The sequence below is a fragment of the Fistularia commersonii genome, chromosome 25, assembly GCF_037954325.1.
Source record: "Fistularia commersonii isolate RoL2024-O1a breed Wild chromosome 25, RoL_Fcom_v1.0, whole genome shotgun sequence".
NCBI classification, from domain to species: Eukaryota; Metazoa; Chordata; class Actinopteri; order Syngnathiformes; family Fistulariidae; genus Fistularia; species Fistularia commersonii.
The window spans coordinates 11,223,373-11,248,638 of record NC_141308.1 but is presented as its reverse complement, the minus strand read 5'-3'; the positions used below and the strand labels follow the sequence as shown (position 1 = coordinate 11,248,638).

Genomic DNA, 25,266 nt, shown 5'->3' with positions numbered 1-25,266 from the left:
TTTTTTTTTTTACTTTTCTTACCCACTCTGGGCAAAATTAACATTTTTCCGCACATTAGTTAATCATTATCGAGGAAAAACATATAATAATAATACATTTCATTTAAGGCGCCTCACTCGACAAGCTAGGAAACACATATACACAATTTAAAGAATCAATAAAAATATATGTAAGAGTGACAAAGTGGTGAATAAATTAAAGAAATAAATAATTGGATGTGAACTACAAGTCTCAGAAACACGGCAAAGTGAACGAATCCAATCAATAAGAATAACGAATCAATAAAAATATGTCTAAATGTGACGAAGTGGTGAAAAAAAAAAAAGAAAAACTAAATTGGACATGAACTACAAGTTGCAGAAACACGGCAAAGCAAAAGAAACAAATCAATAAATAATAAACGATAAACGATAAAGAATCGATAAAAATATTTATAAAAGTGTCAAAACGGTGAAAAAGATTAATTAAATTGGACATGAACTACAAGTTGCAGAAACACAGCAAAGCGAACAAATCGAACCAATAAACGATAAACGATAATGATAACAAATCGATAAAAAATATGTCTAAAAGTGACAAAATGGTGAAAAAAGAACTAAAAAAAAATTTAATTGGACTGAACTACAAGTTGCAGAAACACGGCAAAAGCGAAAGAAATGAATCAATCAACGATAATAGATAAACGATAAGGAATCGATAAAAATATTTATAAAAGTGAAAAAATGATGAAAAAAATAAATTAGATTGTACATGAACTACAAGTTACAGAAACATGGCAAAGCAAATGAATTGGATCAATAAATGATAAACGATAATGATTAAAAAAATCGACAAAGATATGTATAAAAGTGACAAAGTGGTGAAAAAAATAAAAATCAAAAATTAAATTTTCCATGAACTACAAGTTGCAGAAACACGGCAAAGTGAACGAATTGGATCAATAAACGATAAACGCTAATGATAACAAATCGATAAAAAAATGTTTAAAAGTAACAAAGTGGTGAAAAAAAAAATCAAATTGTCCATGAACTACAAGTTGCAGAAAGACGGCAAAGCGAACAAATCAAATCAATAAACGCTAAAAAACGATAATGATAAAAAAAATCGACAAAAATATGTATAAAAGTGACAAAGCGGTGAAAAAAATAAAAATGAAAAATTGAATTGTCCATGAACTACAAGTTGCAGAAAGACGGCAAAGCGAACAAATCAAATCAATAAACGCTAAAAAACGATAATGATAAAAAAAATCGACAAAAATATGCATAAAAGTGACAAAGCGGTGAAAAAAATAAAAATGAAAAATTATGTCCATGAACTACAAGTTGCAGAAAGACGGCAAAGCGAACAAATCAAATCAATAAACGCTAAAAAACGATAATGATAAAAAAATCTACAAAAATATGTATAAAAGTGACAAAGCGGTGAAAAAAATAAAAATGAAAAATTAAATTGTCCATGAACTACAAGTTGCAGAAACACGGCAAAGCAGGAAAGGCTTTTAAGAGTTAATGTTCAGCTAACTTACAGGCTGTTAAATGCAAATGTTTTGTGAATGAGCGCAGGCTATTCAGAAGCCTGAGCTCTAACAGGATCATGTGTTCTCTCTCCCGTCCTCAGGGTTTTGTGGTCGCTGTGTTGTACTGCTTCCTGAACGGCGAGGTGAGTCAATCTCAGAGGAATAGAGCCAAAAAACTCCCACCAGGCCCGCGAGATGTTTACCTTTCTTCCCGGACGCTCGGTCCGCAACCTCCTCTTTGGGCCCGTTTGCAGGTCCAGGCGGAGATCAAGCGCAAGTGGCGCAGATGGATGCTGCAGCGCTTCCTGGGCGCCGACACCAAGTACCAGCAGCCGTCCATCGGCAGCAACGGCAACAACTTCAGCACGCAGATCACCATGTTGACCAAATGCAGCCCGACGACGCGCAGGTCGTCCAGCTGCCCCGAGCAAGTCTCCGCGTTCTGAAGCTAACTCACCTCTCGGGGTCGGCCGATTACGATTTTCATCCCGGTAAACTAAAAGGTCGGACAGTTCGGCGCCGACGTTTTTTTTTTCCTGTTTAAACCGCCGGTCACGAATGAAAAGTGTTTTTCTTTCAAAAGTCACCGTTGAACCAGCACACTGGTGCAGTTTGTGAAGGGATTGTGAAAGATCCAGCAGACGGCATGAGGGAAATCTGGAAACATCTCCACCTCAAAACTGCAGGTTGATAATTATCCTTACACGTATAGAGAAAAAAAACTTTCACAGAGAGGAGTTTTCACTGATATATAAAGTCAGCGTGGTTGGCTGGCAACTAACTTTGACGGTTATCGACGCCGTCTGGGGGGCCGGATCTTCATCTGTGAAACAAAACGCCTCGCGTCGGGGATCATTTTCAATTTTACGCGAGGCGGCATGCGGACGGATCTATGTGATGTGTTTATTAAAAAAAAAGCGGCGCCCCGACAGGGCACTCAACCTAATGGTCCGTGTTGCTTTGGGGACCGGCGGTTGCTACGTGAGGGACGGTCATGAGCAGCAGTTACAGAGGAGGAGGGATCTGCAGCATAACAATGAACTCCTGACTGTCCCTATCTTGATGTTAAGGACTTTTTAATTTTTTTTTTTTGTTGCAAGAGGCCTGTACGTTCAGCCGACAGTTCAGGGGAGTGGCTGCCGCCCCAAAATTCTCCTCAAAAATGAATCCCATAGTACAGAAGCCCGTGGTTTTGTTTCGAGTTTAGCCTGCTTCTGCAATTCGCGGACCGAAACGTAAAAAGACAAACACTGATAATATTGTGAAATGTGCGTTAGTTGAGGGTTACTTTTACTGACTGCACTGCACGGACAACTCATTCTATCCTGTCTGGAGTAAATCTAGATTTAGATAAATGTTCTTATTGCTTTTTATCTATTTTGTTACTTCTAGGATATTTATGTGAGTCACACCGGGTCCAAAGTTAATAATAAATCATTGTCACGTCCACCAAATATACGCTAGGCCATCGAAAACGATATATGTGTTCCCGCTTTGGGAATATTTGAAAAAGTTTCTTGAAAATCTGCACAAAAATTGGCCATTTTTGCAGTCAAGTGTAAATAAAGCTTAATAAATGCATTTTTATTAACGTGCCACATATCGGATAATTTATATTTCATTTATCTTGTGTGAGAAAGCACAAACAGGGGTCACCTTCATTCATGAATCATAGTACGAGACATATTAACATGAAGATTTAGTCATTTAGAAAATGGGAAGTTGTTTTTTTTTGCCTCGACATGGAATCGGATTAGTTTTTTTTTTTTTTACGATCGCAGATTTAATTTTTCAAGCTGATTTATTTGTTTTGTTTTTTTTTTCCTTTACACTGGCAGTTCTCTGGATATTGTATCTGCTGTTTTTGCTTGTGTGTCACTCCATTTTGGTCAAGAGGACACACACACACACACACACACACACACACAAGATGACCTCCCAAACGTCCTTTTTTTTTTTCCTGACCAATTCACATCCAGGAGGCACTCAGATTAGTGTCACAGTGGACTGATGATAAAAAGCGGAATATATTCCACTTTAAGAAACTTAAAGAAAGATATATCGGATGTTTCCTCTTTACAAGAGACAGAAAACACAACCCTCTGAGGAAATATATTCCCATGTACCTATTTTCCTTTTTTTTTTCGTCTTCGGTGCCATATTTAACCCGACATCTGCTTTTTGACTTCGTTATTACGCGTCTTGTCAAGTTGAATTACAACTTCAGCTCTTATCTAGCGGCCCCATCGGGTACGTGCTTTCAATACTTTGGTTTACGGTGTCATGCCTGTTGAACTAATGGCCTCTCCATTAGTCTGCGCCGTCTCACCGAGCGTCGATACGATAAGATGGTTAACTGACTGGCGACTTTTGCTTTTAACCACGCCCTTCACCATCTGGTCCGAAATGCCCGGAGCTCCCGTCTGACGCAGGATCACCTGTCGAGACGGTGGAACCGTCAAGGTGATATTTCTTAACAAAAAAACAAAAAAAAATTAGAAGTTGAAAATCCGATTTTGCAGATCGAAAGTTGCAGATCTTCGATGGCGAAAACTCACTATGTTAAGTAAACATTTATGGTTCTTTAAACCCAACTATATGACCTTTATGTCACCCTTTTTTTTTTAAACACTCGCCGCAACGCTCAGTCTTAATCCATACATTGAACTTTTGAACATTTCCTCTTTGCTATATTTTCATGGGAAACTACTTTCAAATGTTTGTGCGAATGCTGACGGTGCGACCTTTGGCGTGGAAGTAACATCGGGGCAGACCCTTCACTTCCCCTTCTCGTTTTTCGTGTGCGCGTGTGTGTGTGTGTGTGTGTGTGTGCTTGTGCGTGCATGTGTGTGTGCAAGTGTGTAAACCTGAACTGAAACTAAGTGAAAAGTACCTCAGACGACATGTCACCCACAGCTATTGTACATAAAGTGAAGATGTAAATAATGATAAGACACAGGCGTTTATGGTGTGTTTTATGGTGATGACTTGCTGTGCTCTGGTGTCAACTGGAAATCCATGTTTACATTTGAAAACTACACCTTGCTCACTCCTGGTATTTGCCTGATGTTAAACGTGTTGTGTCTCTTGTCTTTTTTTTTTTTTTGTTGCGTATATTTTAATGTAAATACAATGTGCTGTACAGTTCATGGAATCAGCTGTAATATTATTATTGAGCAAAAATGTCAGATGATGGTGATGATTAAAAAAAAAAATCCTGCACTTTGGTTTTGTGTGGACGCTTCGCTGAAAGCAACGTCTCTATTCCCCAAACCAGGTGTGAAAGAATAAGGCGACCACAGGCAGGTGTACAAATCAACAATTTGGCTTTTTATAAAATGAAATTTTGATATTTCCAGCGGCGTTTATAGATAAACACACGTCTGTCTCCCTCTGCTGTAAAACAGGCTAAAACATTTTGTCGCTGATTTTTCAATTTATTTTTTTTGCCCGATCCTAGGTGAAGAAGTTGAGTGGTAACCATGAAAGTTTGGGTTCCTTGAAGTGCTTCAGGGTCAATGTTCTACATCATGAATCTCCTGGAAAAACGCAACGCGGTTTTGTTATAGCTTGTTGAGGCGCAGAGTGTTGAGTCGCACCGGGAGGACAGTTGCTCCTTCTGCGTAGCTTATCTCTCGTAGGATTCCGTTCCAGGTCTTCTCGGAATCGTCGAATCTGCGTGTGACATTGAAATGTCGATGCGTGGAGGTTTCATGAGATGATGACAAAAAAAATGACTTAAATTTAAAATGAAAAAAAAAAAAAAGTTTCAAAAATGTTTTTAAAAATAGCAAAAAAAACTCTATTTGCAAATATTGAAATAAATATTCAAAAATATCATCAAGTAGATAGCTAAGAATGTCTAAATGCAGGTGGGGAAAAAAATGAATAAAAACCTTGAAATCAGTGAGAAATCCCCATAAAATCTCAGATATAATTATCAAAATTAGAAATCAGTATTTCAAAAAAATCAAAAATTTTCTCGGTTCAAAGAAAACTTCAAATAGAAGTTAGACTTGCATAGAGGTCACTATATTTAACCAGCTGTGCAACTTCAGCTGTAGTTAGAGGTCGCCATGGTGATGCTGACTGCTAAACTTGTATCCAATTAGTGGAATCATTGATGAGTCGATTGGGATACATATTTTCGTAAACTCTTAGATAATCATCTGCGAGGACGGGCTCTTGCTCACTGGTTTCTTACCTCCAGATGTCGGTCATCTCCGTGGGAACGGGCTCCTCGCTGGTTTCACTGGGCATCATGGCGAAGCCGCCCAAAGCGTACAGGGAGCCTCCCATTGACATCAGGCTGAGTGAGCTGCGCTCCTGTGGGAACTCCGTGAACTCGGACCACCTTGTGCACGACAGGGACACAAACACACACACACACACACACACACACGAATACACACAGGGCGAAGCGATGATGGGGTTTAATTACCTGTTATATTACTGAATGACACACACTGCAGAACCAAGGGAGCTGCAGTTGTTTATGATCTAATGGTCCACCAGATGACTCATTTTACTTTTACAGGTGGATGCTTCACCTGTTTCACAATGCCAGACAGGGGTCATATACCGAACATGCTGTCTTACTTGTTGTCGGCGATGTCATAGACCTCGGCGGAGCTGGTGAGCCCGGCGTCCGTGACCCCCGTCAACACGATGATCTGGTCTTTGTAAACGGCGATGCCGAACAGCGAGCGGGCCGTCTTCAAGGGCGCCAGGTCCTTCCACTCAAATTTGGTGGGGTTGTACACACAAACTCTCCTCATGCACTTTCTGTGTGTACCAAAAAAAAACAAAACATTAAACAATATGTGATACAAGAATAATAGCTTCAAGTGACACACAGCTCTTGTATCTTAAAGCCCCCTATTAGAAGAGGCAGATAGATTGTTAGAATCATAAAATAATCCTAAAATGCACAACTAATAGATAAATACGACAGATTATTAGTCAAAACCCACCATATTTAAGGATCCTTTTTCAGCATGTGTGTATTGACTGATGTCACGACGCTGGACTCCACAAGCTAGCCCCACCCATAAACCCACAATTAGTACAAACATTTATCCCGCAGGCTAGCTTCAAAATATAGCCAGCAAGCTATCCCCTGCGTAAAGCCGGCAAACTAGCCCTAAACACTGAGCGCACAAGATACCCAAAACATTAAGTCCGCAAGCTAGCCCCACGCATAAGCCCACAAGTAGTACAGATATTTTGCCCATAGGCTAGCTTCAAAACTTGGCTAGCAAGCTATCCCCAACATTAAGCGTGCAAGCTAGCTCCAAACATTGAGCCCGCAAGATACGCAAAACATTAAGCCCAAAAGCTAGCCCTAATATTTAGCCCGCAGACTAGTTTCAAACTATTGCCAGTGAGGCACCCCAAACATTAAGCCTGCAAACTAGCCCCCAATATTGCACCTACGAGAAACCAAAAACATTAAGCCCGCAAGCTAGCCCAAGCATTTAGCCCCCAAGCTAGCCCAAACATTATGCCCATACATAAGATGATCACGTGATTGATTCCTTTAACAAAAAAAAAAAAGGATTCACTCTCATGATAATTCTCTTCTCTTTAAAAATGGCGCATTTCTCCAGTAAGCATCTGCGGAAGAGCCTATTTTTTGCTCAAAACGTCATGCACGCAAGAATGATTTTATTTTATATGTAAAATAACTCATTTTTTGTTTTTGGAGCATTTTGTTGGTGAGCAAATTTTTTCAAATCTCGTCTAGGTTGAACTTTTTTGATCCAGCACCCATCCCTAACAGGGCAGCGGATGTGCGTATGTGTTTTTCTTTTCAGGACAGCCCTGAGATTAAGCCCACAAACCAGTACAAATATTTAGCCTGCAAGATAGCCCCAACCTTAAATCCACAAGTCAGTACAAACACTTAGCCTGCAAGCTAGCTCCAACATTAAGTCTGCGAGCTAACCCAAACATTTAGCTTGCAAGCTATGCTAAAAACACTTAGCCTGCAAGCTATCCCAAACATTAATTCTGCAAGCTAACCCAAACATTTAGCTTGCAAGCTATGCTAAAAACACTTAGCCTGCAAGCTAGCCCCAACATTACCTAGCAAGATACTGAGATTATTTGTGTTTTTTCCTTGTAAAAAGAAGGGGAGACACAATGCAGAACCAGAAAAAAGGCATAACTCTTTGCGGCAAAAGATATTTCATTTTAAAGACATTATCAAGAGCATGTGTCGTGCAGTATATGCACTTTGCTATATATTTTTTTTGTTTAATTTATTTTGTTGTATTCATCCAACCACCCCTCAAAGTAAATTATTTTACTGAATGGAGCCAGTTCGGTGTATCTATGTGGGCCTGCATTTCAGTCAAAAATGTTTTTTTTTAAATACCATCCCCTTCATGTTGGTATATTTCACATAGCATCATTTGCAGCTTGAACAATCAATAAGTCTGCCACCTCTAATTTTCATTCAAGTTCATATTATTGCATTATGATACCAAAATAAAGAGAAAGCATGTTCAAAATAATTGAAAAAATCATTACTGGTTTTATTATTTTTACAGATGGCTGTCATGTTCTTTCACCAGTGGGATCAAATCTGAGTTCTTGTGTCGACAACATGTCAGAGTGAAATAGAAGTGAGTAAGATTCCATGGTTAATTTTGAAAATATGATGCAAGTGGTTAAATGTAGTATTGCAATTTTTAAAGAACAATGGAGTTCCTTAAAGGGAGATAAAGCGTTTCTTTATCTGAGTTGCGATAATGAGTATTTTTAGACAAAGACACATGGATGTCAAGAATTTCAAATACTTTGGCCACATTCCCTGACCTCGAGGTTTTAGTCGGTCGAATTATCTCCGTGTTACAGTAAACAGTTTATTTCATATCTTGCTGTTGTTGGAAGAGGGGGGCCAAAAACCGCATTCCTTCATCTTGACTAACAATGTTAAAACAAACCTGTGATTTGTTACCCAACGATATTAGCCGATAGACACATACTTGCTCTCGGACTTCCCGCCGATGACGTAGATGAGGCCATTGTGCGATACGGTGCCGTGTCCGTACACCTCATACGGCAGAGGATCCGACTCACCCCACTTGAATGACCTGTGGGGGAAAAGACGCAGTTTTATGAGATTTAGGTTTGAAGTTTTTTTTCATAGACGGGTCACGTTCCTTTTTGGAGATTTGTCTTCATCCTTGATTTTTTTTTTCTTGCGCATCTGTGAGCTTGAGCTCACGAATCTTTGTTCATTCGACTATGATTTCACACCTTGTCATCTGTGTGTACTGCGGTATTCCGCCTGCCAAGGGCATCTCCTGATGACTCAAACACTATTTTGTGAGCGCCTTACTGTCGGTCGTAGATCATGACCGAGTCCAAGGCGTGCTCTCCTTCCTTGAGCTCTTTGCCTCCGACAACGTAGATGGAGTTTTCCACTTCGGTGAGGCCGAAGAGGCAGCGGGGGTTGGGTTGTGCGGGCATTCCCAACCATTCCGAACTTACTGGGTCAAACTGGGGAGGGAGAGGACGATAATTCAGAAGAATGAGACTCATCGGAAACAGTGACAAGGAACACTAAAAGATCTAAACAAGACAAGATGTTTAAAATGTTCGTCATACTTTATAAGATATGTACACCGACATAAAGGGCAGGTCAGTGATTCTTTATCGGTTGGAAATATGCGCTTATCAACGCCGTATTCAACTCTCATAAACATCCGCGCAAATAACACCAAAAAAGGCAGAGTAATCAAACGAATGAAAGGGAGAGAGTGTCACAAATGACCCGACATGAAAAATTGCCAAAAATATTGGAGTATCGGCCGAAAAAGTAACGATAATATTAACCTGTCGTAACTTGTAATGCTCAAGGATGTACTTCAGATTTTATTACAGGAAACCTGGAACCAAATAGTCGGTGAATGTTCTCTGGAGCCTGGGTTTCAGAGGTGCTCTGCGACCCACCTGCAGGAAGTAGGAACTGAAGGGTTCCTCTTTGTTGTCCTCGTTGTAGAGCAGACCGCCCACTACAAATACCTGGTTCTCCTTGGTCACCAGGCTGTTGTGGTTCTTGGGAATTTCTGCGGACTCCGAGACCACGTAGCACTCGTTTGCCACGGGCTCGTAGGCCACCGTCCCCGTGTCACTGATCATGAATATCAGGTCCATTTCAAACATCCCGAATCGAGGGTTGTTGTTGAGAATTCCCGGCAGGTAGCCTTCCTCCTCGTCTTCGCTCCCCTCCGCCTCCCGGTCCCCTTCGTCGCCGGGCTTTTGGGGCTTCGGAAGGCGACCTCCGTGAGCATCCTTGACCAGATCCAGCTCCTTCTTCAGCTCCTGGCTGAAGCGGATATACTGGTGGCGCTCTACTTTTTCCTTAAAGTAATCCAAAGGCATCAGCCTGAAACGGACGCAGTGCAACAACTGGGGCAGGTCCTCTACTCGGCTCTTCTCGTCGTGTTTTACCCAGTCCATCAGGGATTCGAACACCAGCTCCTCCCGCTCAACGTTGAGAGCGTCCGAGGTGATGATGATGGCCAGCTCGCTCGGGGAGAGCTGCAGGAAGTCCTGGTCCCGGACAACGACCTGGAAGCGTTCGCATATGAACTCCTGGGCGGCCAGCACCAGCCTGGGGCAGTCCAGCAGTAGCCCCAACCTGAAGATTGCCAGGCAGTTGCCCAGAACCAGCTTCTCCTGGAGGAAGGACACGCAAACAGAGAAGATGGAAGGGATCTGGTACATGTTGGCAACCATGAAGATGTCCTGGACGTTCTGCTCCGTTAGATTAATGTCAGAGGTGTACAAGTAGCGCAGGATCATCCCCATGGTGCCCGGGTCCACGTCTTTGAGGACTATCTCGCGCCTCTTGCTCTCCTCGAGCTCGGACAGGAACATGGCCTTGAAGAAGGGACTGCTGGCCGCCAACACCAGGCGGTGGCACGGAAACTCCTTGTCCTTGATTTTGAGGACGCAGTCCACAAACTTTTCATTCTCCAAGAGGTCGCACAGTCCATCTTGCAGCAGCGTCTGCTGGTACATGCGAGGCTGCTCCTCCGGGTCTATAGTCAGGGCAGCCATTTTGTTCTGTCGCCGAGTCCTGGTCGGGATCTCGTGGGAGGGAGAGGCGTGGAAGCACCCTGTACTCCCCTACACCGGAACGGGACTGTCAGGCTTCCCCGCTCGGATCCGCGTGGAGAGGCTTCGCCGGCTGCAGCTGTCTGCGGCCGTCAGTCAACCCGGGTATTTATAGAAGGCCGCTCACAAAGCTCAGGCATCCATATGGGTTGATGGGAAGGAGGACCGGCTCAGACCCCCGAGGACAGCTGAACGCCGGATGGCACACATTGAATCCATGTTCGCATCTCACCGCGGAGCTTTTTTTTTGGTCATTTATGTTTTTCTATTCGCGCCCCTTCACCGCCCTGCACGGCGGCGTAGAGCGGCATACCGTGTTACAGGTACACGAGAGGACGTACAGTATATTCTGTGGGTTGGCAACAGCAGCTGCTGCATAATAAACATCCCCTGACACCACAACAAGAGGCTTACTATGCAGGTAGCTAGTGAATGTGTAACGGTCGGAGCGACAAAATTTGCATTATTTTGCAAAATATACAATCAGTCGGTCGGTCGAACTTTATTTTACGAGCACTTTTTTGTGCAAGCTACTTTAGCAACATAGCATTCCAGCAGACCTGGATTGTGTTTCAGTTGAAGCGAGAAAGATAATCAGTGTAAATATGAAAATGTTATATTGGTGCAAGGGAAAAAAAAAATTGAAAAAAAATAATTACGTCGCGAGAGTAGATGAACTAAAGGAGTAAAACTGGAATTTAAAATAAATAATGCTAAAGAGAAGAAAATACAAAAAATAAAAACAATGTGCAAATGGCAACAGACATTGAAATAAAATATGTCTGTTAAGAGTGGATGTGTGTGGGTGTAAATAAAACCAAAAAATAACATATAATGAGACAAACAGTCATATAATGAAATAGAATGACTTGTAAATGAACTAAGCACTATTAAAATATATGAATGTGCATGAACTGATGGAGAAAGTGATTAAAAGTAGAAGAACTTCTGACGTTCACACTCTGTGTCGCCCTCGGCGACATCCAAGTTAAATGCCTATATTTATTTATCGGAGCTGATGGAATTATGTGGTGAGTCACTCTCGTATCCAGAGATACAGCAGCGAGTGATAAACACTGGGATCCACCCGCTGCAAATAACAGACTGTCCGAGTGTCCATTTAACCCGGTTGTGTAAGAACAAGGAATGTAGGTCAGCTTTGTTTTTTTTTCCTCTGAAACTTAAATGTAAATTAAGCGTATTTGCTTTTACCGGTCACGTGTCGTGTCTGAGGATGTAGTCAAATCCCTCTTATCTTGTAGTTTATTGACGCGCAGCAACTTTGGGTTCATTCTTAAAAGAATGAAAAACATATCAGCGATGATAATCCGTAATTAACTTGACTACCGCTGGAAACAGGATCAAAAGTTGTAATATTAAATCTGTAATGTCGGTCATTATTAACGTTCTGTTTGAAATGCTCAACTCTGATTGGACGTTCGTGTGACTCCGGGGCGCTGATTACTCTTCATTAGTCAAAACGTCTGTGTGAAATCCCACTGATTTTATTTTCTCTGGTGTTTTAACCAGCTGCTTCGCCTCTGTCTTCAGGTTTAATTTCTTGCAGCTGCGCGGAGGTTCTCTAATCCCGCTGAGAATTGCATTCTGGGAAAATTTTGCTCCTCATCATCATTATCATCATCGGCAGCAGCGGCAGCAAATATTGACCAAACAAATAAGGTAAAAATAGTTTGCCAGCAAATGAACAAACACTCCCAACTTTTTCATGAATGCCGTCTGTTTTTCCAAGCTTTGTTCGTCATAAAGTACAATAAATATAACTTATAATGTACAGCTTTTACAGCTTTTAATGTACAGCTTTTAAAAGCAGTGTGGTTCTATTGCCGCTTCGAGTTTATAATAAATAAAAATTATTCCGTTCCTATTGGTTCTTTCAGGGTCTCCGTAGCCAATCATCTACCTTCTTCTCCGCATCACTTCCAACCTCAGCATCCTTCTACCAATATATTCACTATCCTTCCTCCATGCATGTTCAAAATATCTCCGTCTGACTTTATCTCCAGAACATCGAACGTGTGCTGTCCCTCTAATGGACCCATTTTCCTGATCCTATCCATCCTGCTCACTCCACTCACTAAATGCATTTAAAAACAATAAATGAAGATATACAGCATTCGCAATCGAGATTGCAGAGGCAATATCGAAACGATGGCTTTTGCGTTTTGACTTGATCTGAGCGAGAGAGTCTCCATCTCTGATGTCGGGGGAGGAAGTGAGTTCCTGCGCGGAACAACAAGTTGAGTGGTTGATGAAAATCCGATAAAGCGGAGGTGAAAGTGGTAATATGAAGCAGGTGGGACAGAAACGGAGGGTCCAGGTTCACGGATGCATTTATAGTTGAGTCAGTGATGCAGAGCGGGAAGGGTGACACTGCGTCGGCCCCCGTGCAGCCGTTGGACGGGAAATGAGATCGTCATTTTAAAATTTCAGTCGCAATAAATTCATTTTTGGAGGCTGGTTGCACTGCAGAGGCAGTTCTAAGCCCTTTATTTCTTTCCTATAGTTTAACCCTTTCTGTCTAGAGAAAATGGGATTTCTTACCGTTCCCTTAAACGCATGAACATGATGAACGCGGGAGTCATAACTCTGCTCCAGATTTTAGTGCATCTAGATTAGTTTTACCTTCCCACTTCAGTAAGTAAATCTAGAATGGGCGCAGCGAAGGTTTTTATATATTTTTTTGGTGATATTTAATGAAACATTGACAGGGGATGTTTCTGACGATGTTCCTTTTTTAATACAGGTCAATGTCTACAATGATTGTAGACGGCTTTTCATGGCTTGAAAAGGCATTTTCAAAACTGATGCTATTTGCTGCGCCAGGCTGCTGTCTTCAAGGTTCATCTTAAAAAAAATGAAAATAAAAATAATTAAAGATTAATTAATTCAATAAATTGTAAAAAAAAAAAAGAACTATAAAAAATACATTGTATAAAATAAATGAATTAAAAAAATTATTGAAACATATCTGAGGTCCTCTTTGTCAGTGGAGTGACTGAGCAAACTGGACAGGAAAAGAATTTCTCACTGCAAATGTAAAAAGTAAAGTCATTCAGGAGGCATTATTTGGGAAGAATAACTTCATAAATTTGATTGATTTATATCAAAAGTGTTTGTTTCGTGATTCATCTGTCTTTATATATATAACGTAGGATCCAGGCAGCAGAGCTCTGGGGTTGTAGGGAACCAGTAAGAGGGTTTATATCCAGTGATAAAAACAGAAAAAAAAATTCTTTGTTCTTTCCATAGTTGAATCTACTGACAACAAAATCACACAAAAATGTTGATGAAATGTCCTTAAAACAGGTCCAAATGAAGCAGTGTTGCTTCCTCAGTGGACAGTTTGTTTTCCCAAAAGTAGTGATTGAAATGAAGTTACATTGCGTTGTTTAAGAGTTTCATTTCAATTTTTTTAGCAGTATAGATCATTTTTTGATCATTTTGTTTGATTGCATAGTGGCATGAAGAATTCAGATGAAATTCAATGTACATCAAGAGAGACAGAGTTAGTATTCCTGTAACTCTTTTTTTTCTTTTCTTCTACTTCCTGGCAATTTACGACTGCATTTTTAAGTGGAATTCTTTGCGCTGAGTATTGAAGAAAACAAAGCAGCAGAAAAAAATGTAAGTTTGGTGACCCGACAGAATGAATATGTGGCTTGGATTTTTTTCCTTATTTGGAATCATTGTGTTTTGAACATATTTGTCTTTTCGTGTTGATCTCGATTCCAGATTCCAAAAAAAGTCCAAAAATTATCATCTTTTAGCTGTTTCTATGGAGACCATGTGCTCTTTTTACTGGTTTATCTCTGTTTTATTGTTGTCTCCGTGGTAACCAATTCTGAAAGAACAGTAAAGTGTGCTTCCTGCGGTATTTAGTGTTATTTATTTGTACTTAGTGCACTTTTTCAGTGCAGGTAAATCACAGGTGTAGTCAGCAGGTGCAACATGAACCTGAAAACGATCTTAGTCTTGCACTTTTCCGGCAATGGCTTTTTCAAGCCTGAAAAAGGTTGTTTTCCCCGCCGACGCAAGTATTTCAAAATCATCGCAGTTGATTAGTTCTTCAAGATCACATGACTTCACCGATAACGACAGAAGAATGGCCACCTGTCGCAGGTAAGAACTGGTTAAAAAAAAAAAGCAAGTTGAGATTGTCAAGAGTCTTTTGAAATTTTTCATTTAGTTTTAGCTTTCCAATAAAGTTAATCTGACACAAAATAAATGATCTGACTTTTTAAACAAAAACTTTTTAAAAGACTTTTTAAACAAACATTCTTATCCCGCCATGCTTTCCTGATATCCTGCAACTGGTTGCATTTGCAGTTTTGGTTTTGGAAATCAGTCAAATATTTCTTATGATTTGTTGAATTGTGTCTACCTAAGAAACTTTAAGTTATGAAATTTTAAATCCAGATATGCTAATTCATGTTTTTTTAATTAAATGTGGTAAAAAAAAGAACCTCTGCAAAGAAATGCAACTTTTTCTATGATTAAAAAACAAAAAAGTCCATTGATTAGAGACCACAGTTAGAGGATGTTTAATTTGAGTCATCATGTTCCTCAGCTCCCACAGACAGAGAATTTAAAATCAGTATTCACACAAAATCCTGAGAGAGTGTTTATTCAGCAGGAGCAAGACAGAAAAAAAGAAAATATTGGGGATAGAAACACATGTCTGGACTTTTCCTTCTAACCACATGGGTGTAAACAATCATGTTTGGTCAAACTGCGCCATCTAGTGGTTATAATGCGTCACTACACCGGACATGTACAGTCAACTCTTCAAGCATCCCAGTCTGTGTAAACAAAATGAAATCCATTTAAATTTTTGTGATTATCAGTGCATCAGCATCAGCAGGAAACTGTAGTACATTCATTTCCCTCTCCTCTCCAGGCCTTTACGGTGCTAAGTCACTTCCAGGTGAAACTGGATTTGGTTTCCAGTGAAATCTCAGAGATAAACACTCTAGATTCAAGTATACCACGTTGATTTAAAAAAGCCAATACAATCGCCGTCAACATTCTCAACCGCCGTGTCGCTGCGGCTGACAATCTGCAGGCTTCGGTGACAGGCGGGATAAGGCCGAGTCCTTCAACCCGCCGGGCTCCATTGTCTTTCGTGACATGCCCAAGGCCCAAGAGAGGGAGGCAAAGACACGCTGAAATTTCCCATGTTTGTGCATTGCGTCTCCCAGTATTGACGGTTATCTGTCTGAACTATGTTTGATCCACTGTTCTAAATAACCCTACATATTATGACTTTTGCACTTTTATACAAAGTGTCCCGATCAGCTGCAAGCGACGCGGAGCCTCGACAACCATGTCTTCGTTACACACCATTAGCTGCGACCTGATTTCCAGTTATTTCAAGTTTCAGTGGTGATCATGATGTGTATGGCAAAATTAAAGCGATACCTAAAAGAATAAATAGTGTTATAAGGATTAAAAAACAATTATTCAAGGAAACTCAGCTCTATCAAGGCAGACTAGTTGTTCTTCCAAGTACTCAGTGCTTTAACTATCAGTTTAAACATTCATAAATATTAGTGAGACCTATAATTAGTTTAATCAATCTCTTGTTTGGATACATAACAGATACAAAATGCACCGTCGGTGAGTCTTTGTGCCAGAGGATGCGGTGATTATCAACAGCAAGTGCACTTGAGGATATTTCACAGCTTGAAAGCGTCGCCCGGTTTCTGAGGAACGAAAGCTAACGCACAGGCTTGTGAACAAAGACGCCGTTGCCTGGATATTACCGTCTGGTTCAGTTACACGTCTCAAGGCCGAGGATGGAACAGACAAGAGTGGATGTTTTAACTGTCGGGTCTGCTTCTACTCTGCTTTTTCTTTGGCTCCGTCGACAGCTTTCGCCGCTTCCTGCTGTTCCAGCAGAGCCTGTTTTCTCTCCCTCTCCTTCACCAGCTGCACACCGCAGTAGGTCACCAGTAACACCGAGAGGGTGGACAGAGGAAAACCTGGGAGCGAGGAAAAAATGCATTTTAACAACCTCATTGGCATACTGTCTGAGATCGGACTAGATTGTTGACTTCAAACAATTATGTAAAGAAACCTGTGTGTACTCATACACTTGCGTTAAGTGCAGCTCAGTGTGCTTTACAGAAAAAATCATCTTAAAAAGCGCCAAATTTGATAGAAAAATAGAATCTCAGTAGCATTGGCAAAGAGAAAAATACGTTCACAAATACTTTAGGACTTGCAAAGTTTCTTTTTTGAATAAATGTCTTTAAATGGCCTCAGGGAGCTCAGTGAAGCCTCTAGTGGCCAAAGTCGGTACTGCATACAATTGCAACCCCAAGTAATTTATTTTCTAGGAAAGAACCATTTTTTTTATTGAATATTCAGTCAGAGTTAATAGAAAACACACCGTAACTAAGGAAATTCTTTTCTTTCATGTCTTTCAGACCTACGAGCTGATTTTTGCATTTTCTCACTGTCAGTCGTACCTTTGAAAATGAGTCTTCTTCCCACCAGCTTTGCAAACTCCAGGCTGTTGAGGGAGAGAACGTTGTAGAGGATGATGGCCCAGAAGTTGGCAGCGTTGAAAACGCCCCTGATCCTGCGGGACATCGCCTCACCCATAGCGTGCTGAAAACCAAGGAAGGGAGCATATTTGAGTTGAAATGATGCAGTCTTTTTGGACGGGTGTATTGATTTTCCTTAGTCCAGCTTTTCTCTCACCTCTAAGGTAGAAAACGGCGGAAAAGAGAAGAACTTGTCGACCCACAGCTCAAAGTTGAGTCCGAAGCAGTTGAAGAAGGACCAGATGTAAACCAGCTCACACGGGCCGAGCCACAGGGTTGTGATGGCGAAAGTGCAGGACGTGGCCAGGAGTTCGGCGAAGATCTTGTCATGATCTCCTCCGATGTAGTCATAGACGTACCTACGAAGCGGCGGCGCACATTCAACGTTGTTAAAAAAATGTACCAAACATTCTCCCGCGCATATTTTGTGAAAATTTGCTGATCGGCTGAGGCGATTGAAAACACTCGCCTGCACAGCCAGTCGTTGATGCCTCGGTCGAAGTGTCTGGGGAAATAAAAAAAGGATGGACGTTTCCACCCCTGTGAGTATTTTCCCCCGGAGACGAAAGTTTCGCGGCTGACGCTTGGCGCCAGGGAGGAGCCGTCGACACTTACGTCTCGGCGAAGACGTAGAGCATGGTGATGCACTTGGGGGGCTGAGGAGGGTCCAGGTGGTCCAAAGTCGCCACGGTGTTGATGACGCCGAACATCACGGCTGCTTTCAGCCAGTCGTACACCAGGTTGGAATAAGCCAGACCAGCTGAGGAGGTAAAACACAACAAAATTAACTTTGGTTTTTAAAAAAAATCTGGCACATTTTCAAATAAAGCGAGAGCAGAACTAGAATTGTCAAATTTTAATCATGTAAAGTCGTTTTATATCAATTGTAAAAATGTTGTAGGTCGGTTTAGACGACTTTTTTTTTGTGTGTTGCTGATTTTCTGTGGTGTCATCCCTGACAAGCCATTTAAGATGTATTTTCAAATATACCCGGGGGCAACCAAAAATCTAATTTCTCACAAATCAGATGCATAAAGCGATAATTTGGTAATTATTTATTCCCTTTAAACGTCCCCTATCGAAACCATTGCAGTATCTTTGCAGTATTTTGTGTAAGAAAACATAGGTAGGGATGATCTCTGAAATCAGAATGACCCATCAGGCTGCGCTTATCAGAATCAGAATCGGAAAAAAATACATTTGTCCCAGGGGGGTAATTGGGGGATACATGGGGTTGTAACATTACATAAAAAATTAAGATAAATAAATTAATTAAAAATATAAAAAAAAAAAAAGTCCCCAAGGGATAATTGGGGGATAGATGGGGTAGTAACATCATTGAATAGAATTAAAATAAATGAATAAATTAATTAAAAATAATCAAATAAAATAATATTTATCATAAAAATAAATAAAATATATATAAATTTGTATAAATAAATTACTGTAGAGAATTGTGCATTGTTGTAGGTAAGCACGTTGCATTTTTATAATAAATCACGAGCGGCATTGCACTCGGCAGGTTGCTGAGAATTGAGGAGTTGCCCTTCTCCTCTGGGGTTTTGCAAGCGGGGAAGCTTGTTGCAGTAATATCACTCACCCAGACACCAATCAGAGAGTTTGCTGACCAGCTTCATGTCACTGGGGATGGTCAGGATGTAAAGATAGTGGAAGAACACGTCCACAACCAGAATGAGTCCCAGGTGCAACAAGGCCTTGGTGGTGATGTTCCACATCTCCCTCTCCTTGCGGGTCAGTTTGATGCTGTTCACCTGTGGGATGGAGGTCATTCGTTGTCGAGAAAAAACAGGACGAGGGGAAACATTCAGATTGTCTGTAACTTATCAGGTCGGCGTGCCGGTCCCCGGTGACAATTTTGGCGCAGCGCATGGTGTGTGTGAGTGTGTTTGTGTTGGAAAATTGAAGAATAGTTACTGTTGCGCTTCATTTGCACAGGGCCTTGGCTCGTGTCTGTGATTTTGTGTAATAAAAGGATCACATTGCAGGGTTTCTAGTGAGGAAACTGTTTTTTTTTGGGAGCTGGACTGAAATAACAACTAAAATCACAGGTGAGAGGCTAATTCTGTGACTGTTTCCCCATCCATTAGGCTGGACAGGATTAGCTACAGGATTGATAAATTTAGCCTTTCAACTCATTTTTACTTCACAAAGAAAAAGTCTCTCTGTCAACAATTTCAATGTAATTGAGTCAATTTCAGGACCACCCAAAAAAAACAAAACGCGTTTTAGGGCACAGATCTGGGATCATGAAAGCTCCAACTCCAGTGAAGATGCATGAATGTTTACCCTGAAAGTGATCCGCATTGAAGTGATCCAGGAAATGCTAACTTCCCTAGCATGAGATTTTGGATTGTTGTTTCAAAACCCAATCTGTGGCTCAGAGATCGGCGGTCAACGCTGAGGGAATGAAAATGGTGTCGACAATTGGTAGAAGCCGCCGCTTCTTTATGATGTATTAACTCACTGCCGCCCTGAGTTACAGAATAATACTGCAACTTGAATTTAAGGTTTTACAGAAACAAACTTTCCTGCATCCATGACAGAAAGTATAATAGCAACAATCTCAAAGCGGGGCTTTTTCATTTTTGCCAGTTTGTCAACGCGCTCATTTAAACCTCCGTGATTTACCTGGGCGTGGTACTTGTCGAAAGTCATGATAGGGCCAAAGAAGAAGAAAGGGAGGTAGAAGTTGTATTTCAGCAGGTCGCAAAATGTGTAGTTGCCTTCCTTCTTATCGCAGTTCTCTAAGGCGAAGCTGATGCAGCGCATGATGCTGAAGCCACAGCCTCCGTAGAAAAGGATGTCTTGCAGGTCAAAGGAGCCGGTCACCAGGGATTCCTACCAGGTCATTAACGAAAATGAATTAGCGATGCAAGCTAACGCTCTGTGCTTCTTTCTTCCGGACTCACCTGCCAGCTGTTGTAGGGCTCCAGTTTGATGGAGGCCAGCGTTGCCAGACCCGCGGCGAAGCACATCCACTTCATCTTGATCAGCGCGACGCCGTAGAGGATGATGCAGTGCGACAAGACCAAACCGATGAAGGTCCAGCCCATCGTGACCAGGACGGCCAAGAGGCCGTACACGCCGAAGATCAAGGATCTGTGCTGTGGGTAAAGAGAGGCCGCTGTCGGTTCGCCGCCATTCGAGTTGGTGAAGGTTGGTGTTAAACAATGGATGTTAGAATGAACTATTTTGAGCATGTTGAAAAATAGATCTAACATGGGAACAAATGAAACTTTTGGCAATCATTAATGTTACCTTACATCCATCTATACCAATCTTCATTGTAAGCATGAAACAAGACAAAAAGAAAACACAATTTAAAACATATTGAAATGTTTTAAATCTGTCACAATATTCATTTCCACGACACTCAGCTCAAGTTTCATGTGGCTCAAGGCATCTTGCAGTTATCTTAATTGCACACGCACGATGGACAATAATTTACGCTAAAAAGCAATGCAGTTATATTTTGTATACAGTTTTTAATCTGTGATATACACACACGCGCATCCACCCACCTTCGGAGCTAGCAGAGTGAATATCTTGGCAAAGATCACATGACCAGTGAGGGCAAAAAGGATATGATTGCGGAATGTAGAGAACCACATCACCCATTCGAAGTCCGCAGCGTCCTGCAAGTCAAGACGTGTTTATGGAAAACTTTTTTTTTTTTTTTTTTACTCCGACAACAATCGGAGAACAAAAAAAAACGCGGTTCGCAGTCTTTGAATGACCCACTCACCATTTTCCTTCCAACGTAGTGCCATCCTGGTTTCACGCTTTCTTGGAAGGCCTTCCGATTTACATTTTCTGAACCAAGAAGAATGAAAGCAGGTTAATCGTGACATAGAAATCGCTCCCGATGGAGAAGAATCACCTCCCCCCTGTGTTACATTTGATTTTAAACCCTTGCAGTGGATAGTAGGGCTTTGTAGCTTTTATTTCGGGATTCAGTGTCAACACTGATCCCGGTTTCCTTAAAAATTCAGCGTGGAATCTTCCACATGGCAAGTCGGAGTTGTGATGGTCCATCTGATAACATCAAATATTACATAATAGACTCATTGCAAGGCTTTTCTATTTTTGAGGCTGACATCTACACTCAAAATGTCCTTAATCTGCCACGAAGAGATTAATTCACTGTGTAACCTAGCTAGGATCTTACATTTGAATTATAAAATAATAAAATTATAAAAAGCGGTGATAAGCGGAATCATGGGGGAAGGTGTGGGGACGTTCAGCGTGCAGAAACAAACGGGATTGCATTGTCACGCAGCCTCCCAGTAGCTCCTGCAGCTTTCCCTGATTACTGTAATGGCTGTGAAAAGGGATATCAAAATGCAAGGGGCAGCCGGGGAAAGCCTCTTACTCCTGGGCTCGCGGCCAGGATTCTACCACCAGGGATGCAGCGCTTGTGCAGCGTGAAGACCCTGACTGTGGCTACTGCCTCCAGACTGTCCTGCCATAAATTACCATTTTTGGAAAGAGGCTTAGGATAGACAAAATGAGTGAAACCATGACCGTCCCGCCCGTGACAGACAGTGCCATTCACGGGTAAACACACTCGGCCCATTCACATCAGGGCCCGGAGGAGGAGTTTTAAGGCTCTACAATGTGGTTAAAATCAAAAACAATTGATGTTTCTAGTTGAAATTTGTGACATGATCTGCCCCGGTGCGGCAGCGTCAATCCCAGCGCGATTAACATCCACCAGGGAAGTAATTAGCTGCAAACCGGGCCACGTTTTGAATGAAACTCGTATTTATAGAATCTCCTTGACGCGCGCTCCAGAGCTTTTAGTCTGCTAAATGAACATCGTGCCGCACAGTTTTAAGTGACGGAGGTGGGTGTCTGGTTTCCGCCGTTACGCGCACGGCGGCTCACCGCTTGAAGCCTCGAATATCCAACTGCCAGCCCACGTCAAGGCCCCGGCGACCACGGCTGTGTAGAGATACAGCTCGTATCTGGGGAGTGCAGCCTTTATCCCCATGGCGAATCTGCACAGAGGCGGGAGTCTAAAGGGTTGCATAGAGAGCAGGCACAGATAGGAACGCTTATTGTAGGCTGAAAGTGAATGCTTACAAACAAACATGTTATGAAACCGGTGTCGCATAATTTAGAGGAAACACGAAGTAACTCCTGAGGAAACAGTGATACCACAAGAAAAGTAAAGTCTTTTGCTCAGCAAAATGTCAAGTTTCGTTTTGCTGTACATTGCTGACACGTACACTGAGATTTTTCTTAAAAATGACATTTATTGATATAGCAAGTCATTTGCCATCCTGTGGGAAAACACACTTGGAAAGGCATAAACCATAAAACCATAAACCATAAAAAAAAAAAAACGCATAAAATTCAAGTTATCTCAAAGAATTGACTTCACACAAATGCATTTAAAGTCATTTCCACTTTTGCCGCAGTAAATTGTTAGTCCTCCATTCAAAGAGCTCGTGATCCAGCGCGAACCGAGCCTTTGCCAGAAAATCTCAGGTTGCGTTCAGCGTTACGGAGGGGACTAAGAAGGAGGTCAGCCATGTGACCTTCAGATGACCTCCAAGGAGCTAAAGAGTAAATCGGTAAAATATAAAATCCTCCATTTGTGCGGCTAAATTGTTTTCTGGAAAAATCTTATTTGGAGTCTGCCTTCGGCTGTTCCAATGAGCTGACAATTAGTACGGTTTTGTTGGGTGACGCTCAAGGGGCGAGCACAACGGTGTAATTATAGCACGATAATAACACGACAGAACACGGGACGGGGGCAGAAAACATTTTCAAATCTAATACCTCAACAGTACTTTCAACATATCGCGCAAGTATTCCAGCACGTGTAAATATTCTGCACTTGGAACCTTAATTTAGCGAGTGCTATTTGCAAAATATAACTGCAAAGTACTGAAGGTGCAGAAGTGTTACTTCTCAGTGCTTTGATTTCGTGTGGGATGTTTTCGGGTCAATGTTGCCGCTATATTGATGTGTATGCCGCATTTTGCTGCAGTAGAAGCTAAAAACCGGGGCTGTTTTTTTTTTCCACACTTGCTCTTTTAAACAACTGGTTAGGAACCTTGTAACGCCACAAAGTCAAATTCTCATGAGCATTGAGAGTATGATCCAAGAGCTGACCCGAGAGTTTTGTTTTTTTAATGAAGACAGTTTAACCCCTTTCTTTATCCTAAATATGAAATATAGAGGAGTAAGAAGAGTGTGAGTGCAGCATAAGATGGGTTTAAGTCAGTAAACTCCAAGGGCCTCTGTTTTTTTGCTCCATATGACATGCTTTTCAAAACAGGAGACGATAAGAAGTCCACTTGGAGCTCCACCAAAGGAGTGGTGTTATAGATCGACTTGTCAGCATGTCGTTTTTCTATGTGCCATCACCAGGCCATTCCAGGGAGCAGGGTTTAAATACGTTGCACTTTCCAATATCTATTCCCGCATGTTGTTCCTCTCGTCAGAACCGCCGCAAACTTGACATTTTACCAATAAGCCGCAGGGATTGACGGGGTGGGGTACTTAAATAGGACTGCGGAGCTTTGACTCCTCGGAATCAGCACCGTCAGCTGCGCAACCCAACCTCCTCTTCCTATTATAGACCCCGCAGTTGCTCCGCAGCTGCGGCGCTATGTGATCCGGGAGGCGCCCGGGAGGGGGGCAAGCGCTTTGCGCACTAACGGAGGGGACGAGCAAGAAGGGGTGCGTGAGAAAACGCAATCCCCCGCAAGATACACCGCATCTTTGGCTGTAGTTTGTGTGTAAGGTGGGGGGGGGGGGGGGTACGGTGCGCCTTTAAGATTCAACGCGCGCACTTTGCGCACAAGTTACAGGAGTTGAGCGTACAAGTCTTGGTGCCAAGATGTAACCAAGGCTGGGCAGGACCCCTGCAAGGAGGCGGGGAAGGGGGAGGGGGGGTTCCTGCATGCGGGACCCACCGAGTCGCAACATGCACAGAAAAAAAGGGAAAAAAAAGAAAGAACAGGAAAAAGAAAAGGCGCATCTGCGACGGTTTTCTTGTGACTCCTCCATTGGACAGCACGGAATACACCTGTTCTCACTCACCTTCCACTCCTCGCTGTCCAGATGGTGGTCGCAGTCCCTCTCCTCGCAATGAAACAAACAATTAAAGAAAAGGAAAACGGGGGCTTTTTTGCAGTTGTTTTTCTAATTCATCCGTTTTAAAGGGGGCTCCACACAGCGCCGCCGCCGCTGCCGCCTGCGATCGCCAGCTTCGGCCGGTAGGGATGTTGGAGACTCAACCAGAGGAGAAGGGGGAGGAGGAAGAGGAGGAGGAGGGGGGTTGATATATTTATCCTGCATTACACTGTACCGCAGTGAGGGGTGGTCCCCCGGACCTTTACTGGACCGACGACCAGACCTGCATTCTGGATCAAGGGAAGGAACAGAGGTGCATAATCTGGCACGTTAGATTGAGTGATGCGCTCAGGAGCACTGTATATTCTTTAATTCAAAACATAATGGAAATCAAGAACACCAACATATATATTTTCATTTCATTTTATATATTTTTTTATTATACATATAATGAAAATATATTGTGATCAAACTTGCAGTAAACTACTGAATCCGAAAAATACAGTCACATGAGAGTATGTTACAAGAGTAACAAGAGTAACAAGTTTAACAAGCGCTCTTGTATATTATCTTGTGTCCACAAGATAATATCTAGTCAGTGAAAGATGGAAATCATGTGCAAATCATTTGTAATGTGTTTATCCTGTTTAGATAGACGTGTTAGGAAAAACAAAATGAAACTCTGCGTAATGGTTATGTGGTAGCGATGAGACAATTAACTTGTGGGCACAATTTAACCATCTTGTTCCCATGAGATACTGTGCAGTATATTGTGTGCAGGACATGAAGACAGGGAGGAGCTACAGAAGTACATTCAAAGTAAAGTACATAAAAGAAAGGATGTAGCAGCTGTTGCATAACCCTTTATCAAACAGGGTGTGGTTACTATTATTACTATCATCATTATTGTTGTTATTGTTTTCTTTTTCACTGTG

The 25,266-nt window shown here is 41.9% G+C and overlaps 3 protein-coding genes and 1 long non-coding RNA gene across 7 annotated transcripts in view; 2 read left to right on the top strand and 2 right to left on the bottom strand.

The window, feature by feature from the left end:
* LOC147219288 (vasoactive intestinal polypeptide receptor-like) overlaps positions 1–4,740 on the top strand; it is a 35,680-nt gene extending 30,940 nt beyond the window's left edge. The window contains exons 12-13 of one of the 2 annotated variants that reach the window (XM_086172920.1): positions 1,622–1,663; positions 1,775–4,740. In XM_086172920.1, the coding sequence (XP_086029046.1) occupies positions 1,622–1,663; positions 1,775–1,966 (234 nt within the window). In that variant the 3' untranslated portion in view covers positions 1,967–4,740. Of the gene's footprint in view, positions 1–1,621 lie in introns of both variants that reach the window. The other variant, XM_086172919.1, reaches the window with a different exon arrangement.
* Positions 4,741–4,829: 89 nt separating this feature from the next.
* On the bottom strand, positions 4,830–10,722 carry LOC147219287 (kelch-like protein 40a). Its single transcript, XM_086172916.1, has 6 exons — positions 9,483–10,722; positions 8,869–9,029; positions 8,513–8,620; positions 6,120–6,305; positions 5,725–5,874; positions 4,830–5,195 (listed from the first exon to the last, which is right to left on the bottom strand). Exons 1-6 carry the CDS (start codon positions 10,593–10,595, stop codon positions 5,084–5,086), a joined length of 1,830 nt encoding a protein of 609 aa, XP_086029042.1. The 5' UTR covers positions 10,596–10,722; the 3' UTR covers positions 4,830–5,083.
* A 97-nt stretch (positions 10,723–10,819) lies between these two features.
* Positions 10,820–14,140, top strand: LOC147219286 (uncharacterized). 2 transcript variants are annotated; one of them, XR_015108730.1, is made up of 3 exons: positions 10,820–11,073; positions 12,204–12,332; positions 13,417–14,140. It is a non-coding gene; the product is annotated as an uncharacterized LOC147219286 (long non-coding RNA). The 2 variants fall into 2 exon arrangements; XR_015108729.1 differs by lacking the exon at positions 13,417–14,140 and adding an exon at positions 12,551–13,121.
* Positions 14,141–15,180: 1,040 nt separating this feature from the next.
* Positions 15,181–24,495, bottom strand: LOC147219285 (protein-cysteine N-palmitoyltransferase HHAT-like protein). 2 transcript variants are annotated; one of them, XM_086172917.1, is made up of 13 exons: positions 24,299–24,495; positions 22,130–22,260; positions 20,988–21,055; positions 20,764–20,877; positions 20,501–20,521; positions 20,152–20,346; positions 19,871–20,080; positions 18,822–18,993; positions 17,837–17,981; positions 17,691–17,726; positions 17,379–17,580; positions 17,144–17,285; positions 15,181–16,654 (listed from the first exon to the last, which is right to left on the bottom strand). In XM_086172917.1, exons 2-13 carry the CDS (start codon positions 22,233–22,235, stop codon positions 16,512–16,514), a joined length of 1,554 nt encoding a protein of 517 aa, XP_086029043.1. In that variant the 5' UTR covers positions 22,236–22,260; positions 24,299–24,495; the 3' UTR covers positions 15,181–16,511. The 2 variants fall into 2 exon arrangements, with proteins under 2 accessions (XP_086029043.1, XP_086029044.1); XM_086172918.1 differs by lacking the exon at positions 20,501–20,521.
* Between the last annotated feature and the right edge of the window lie 771 nt (positions 24,496–25,266).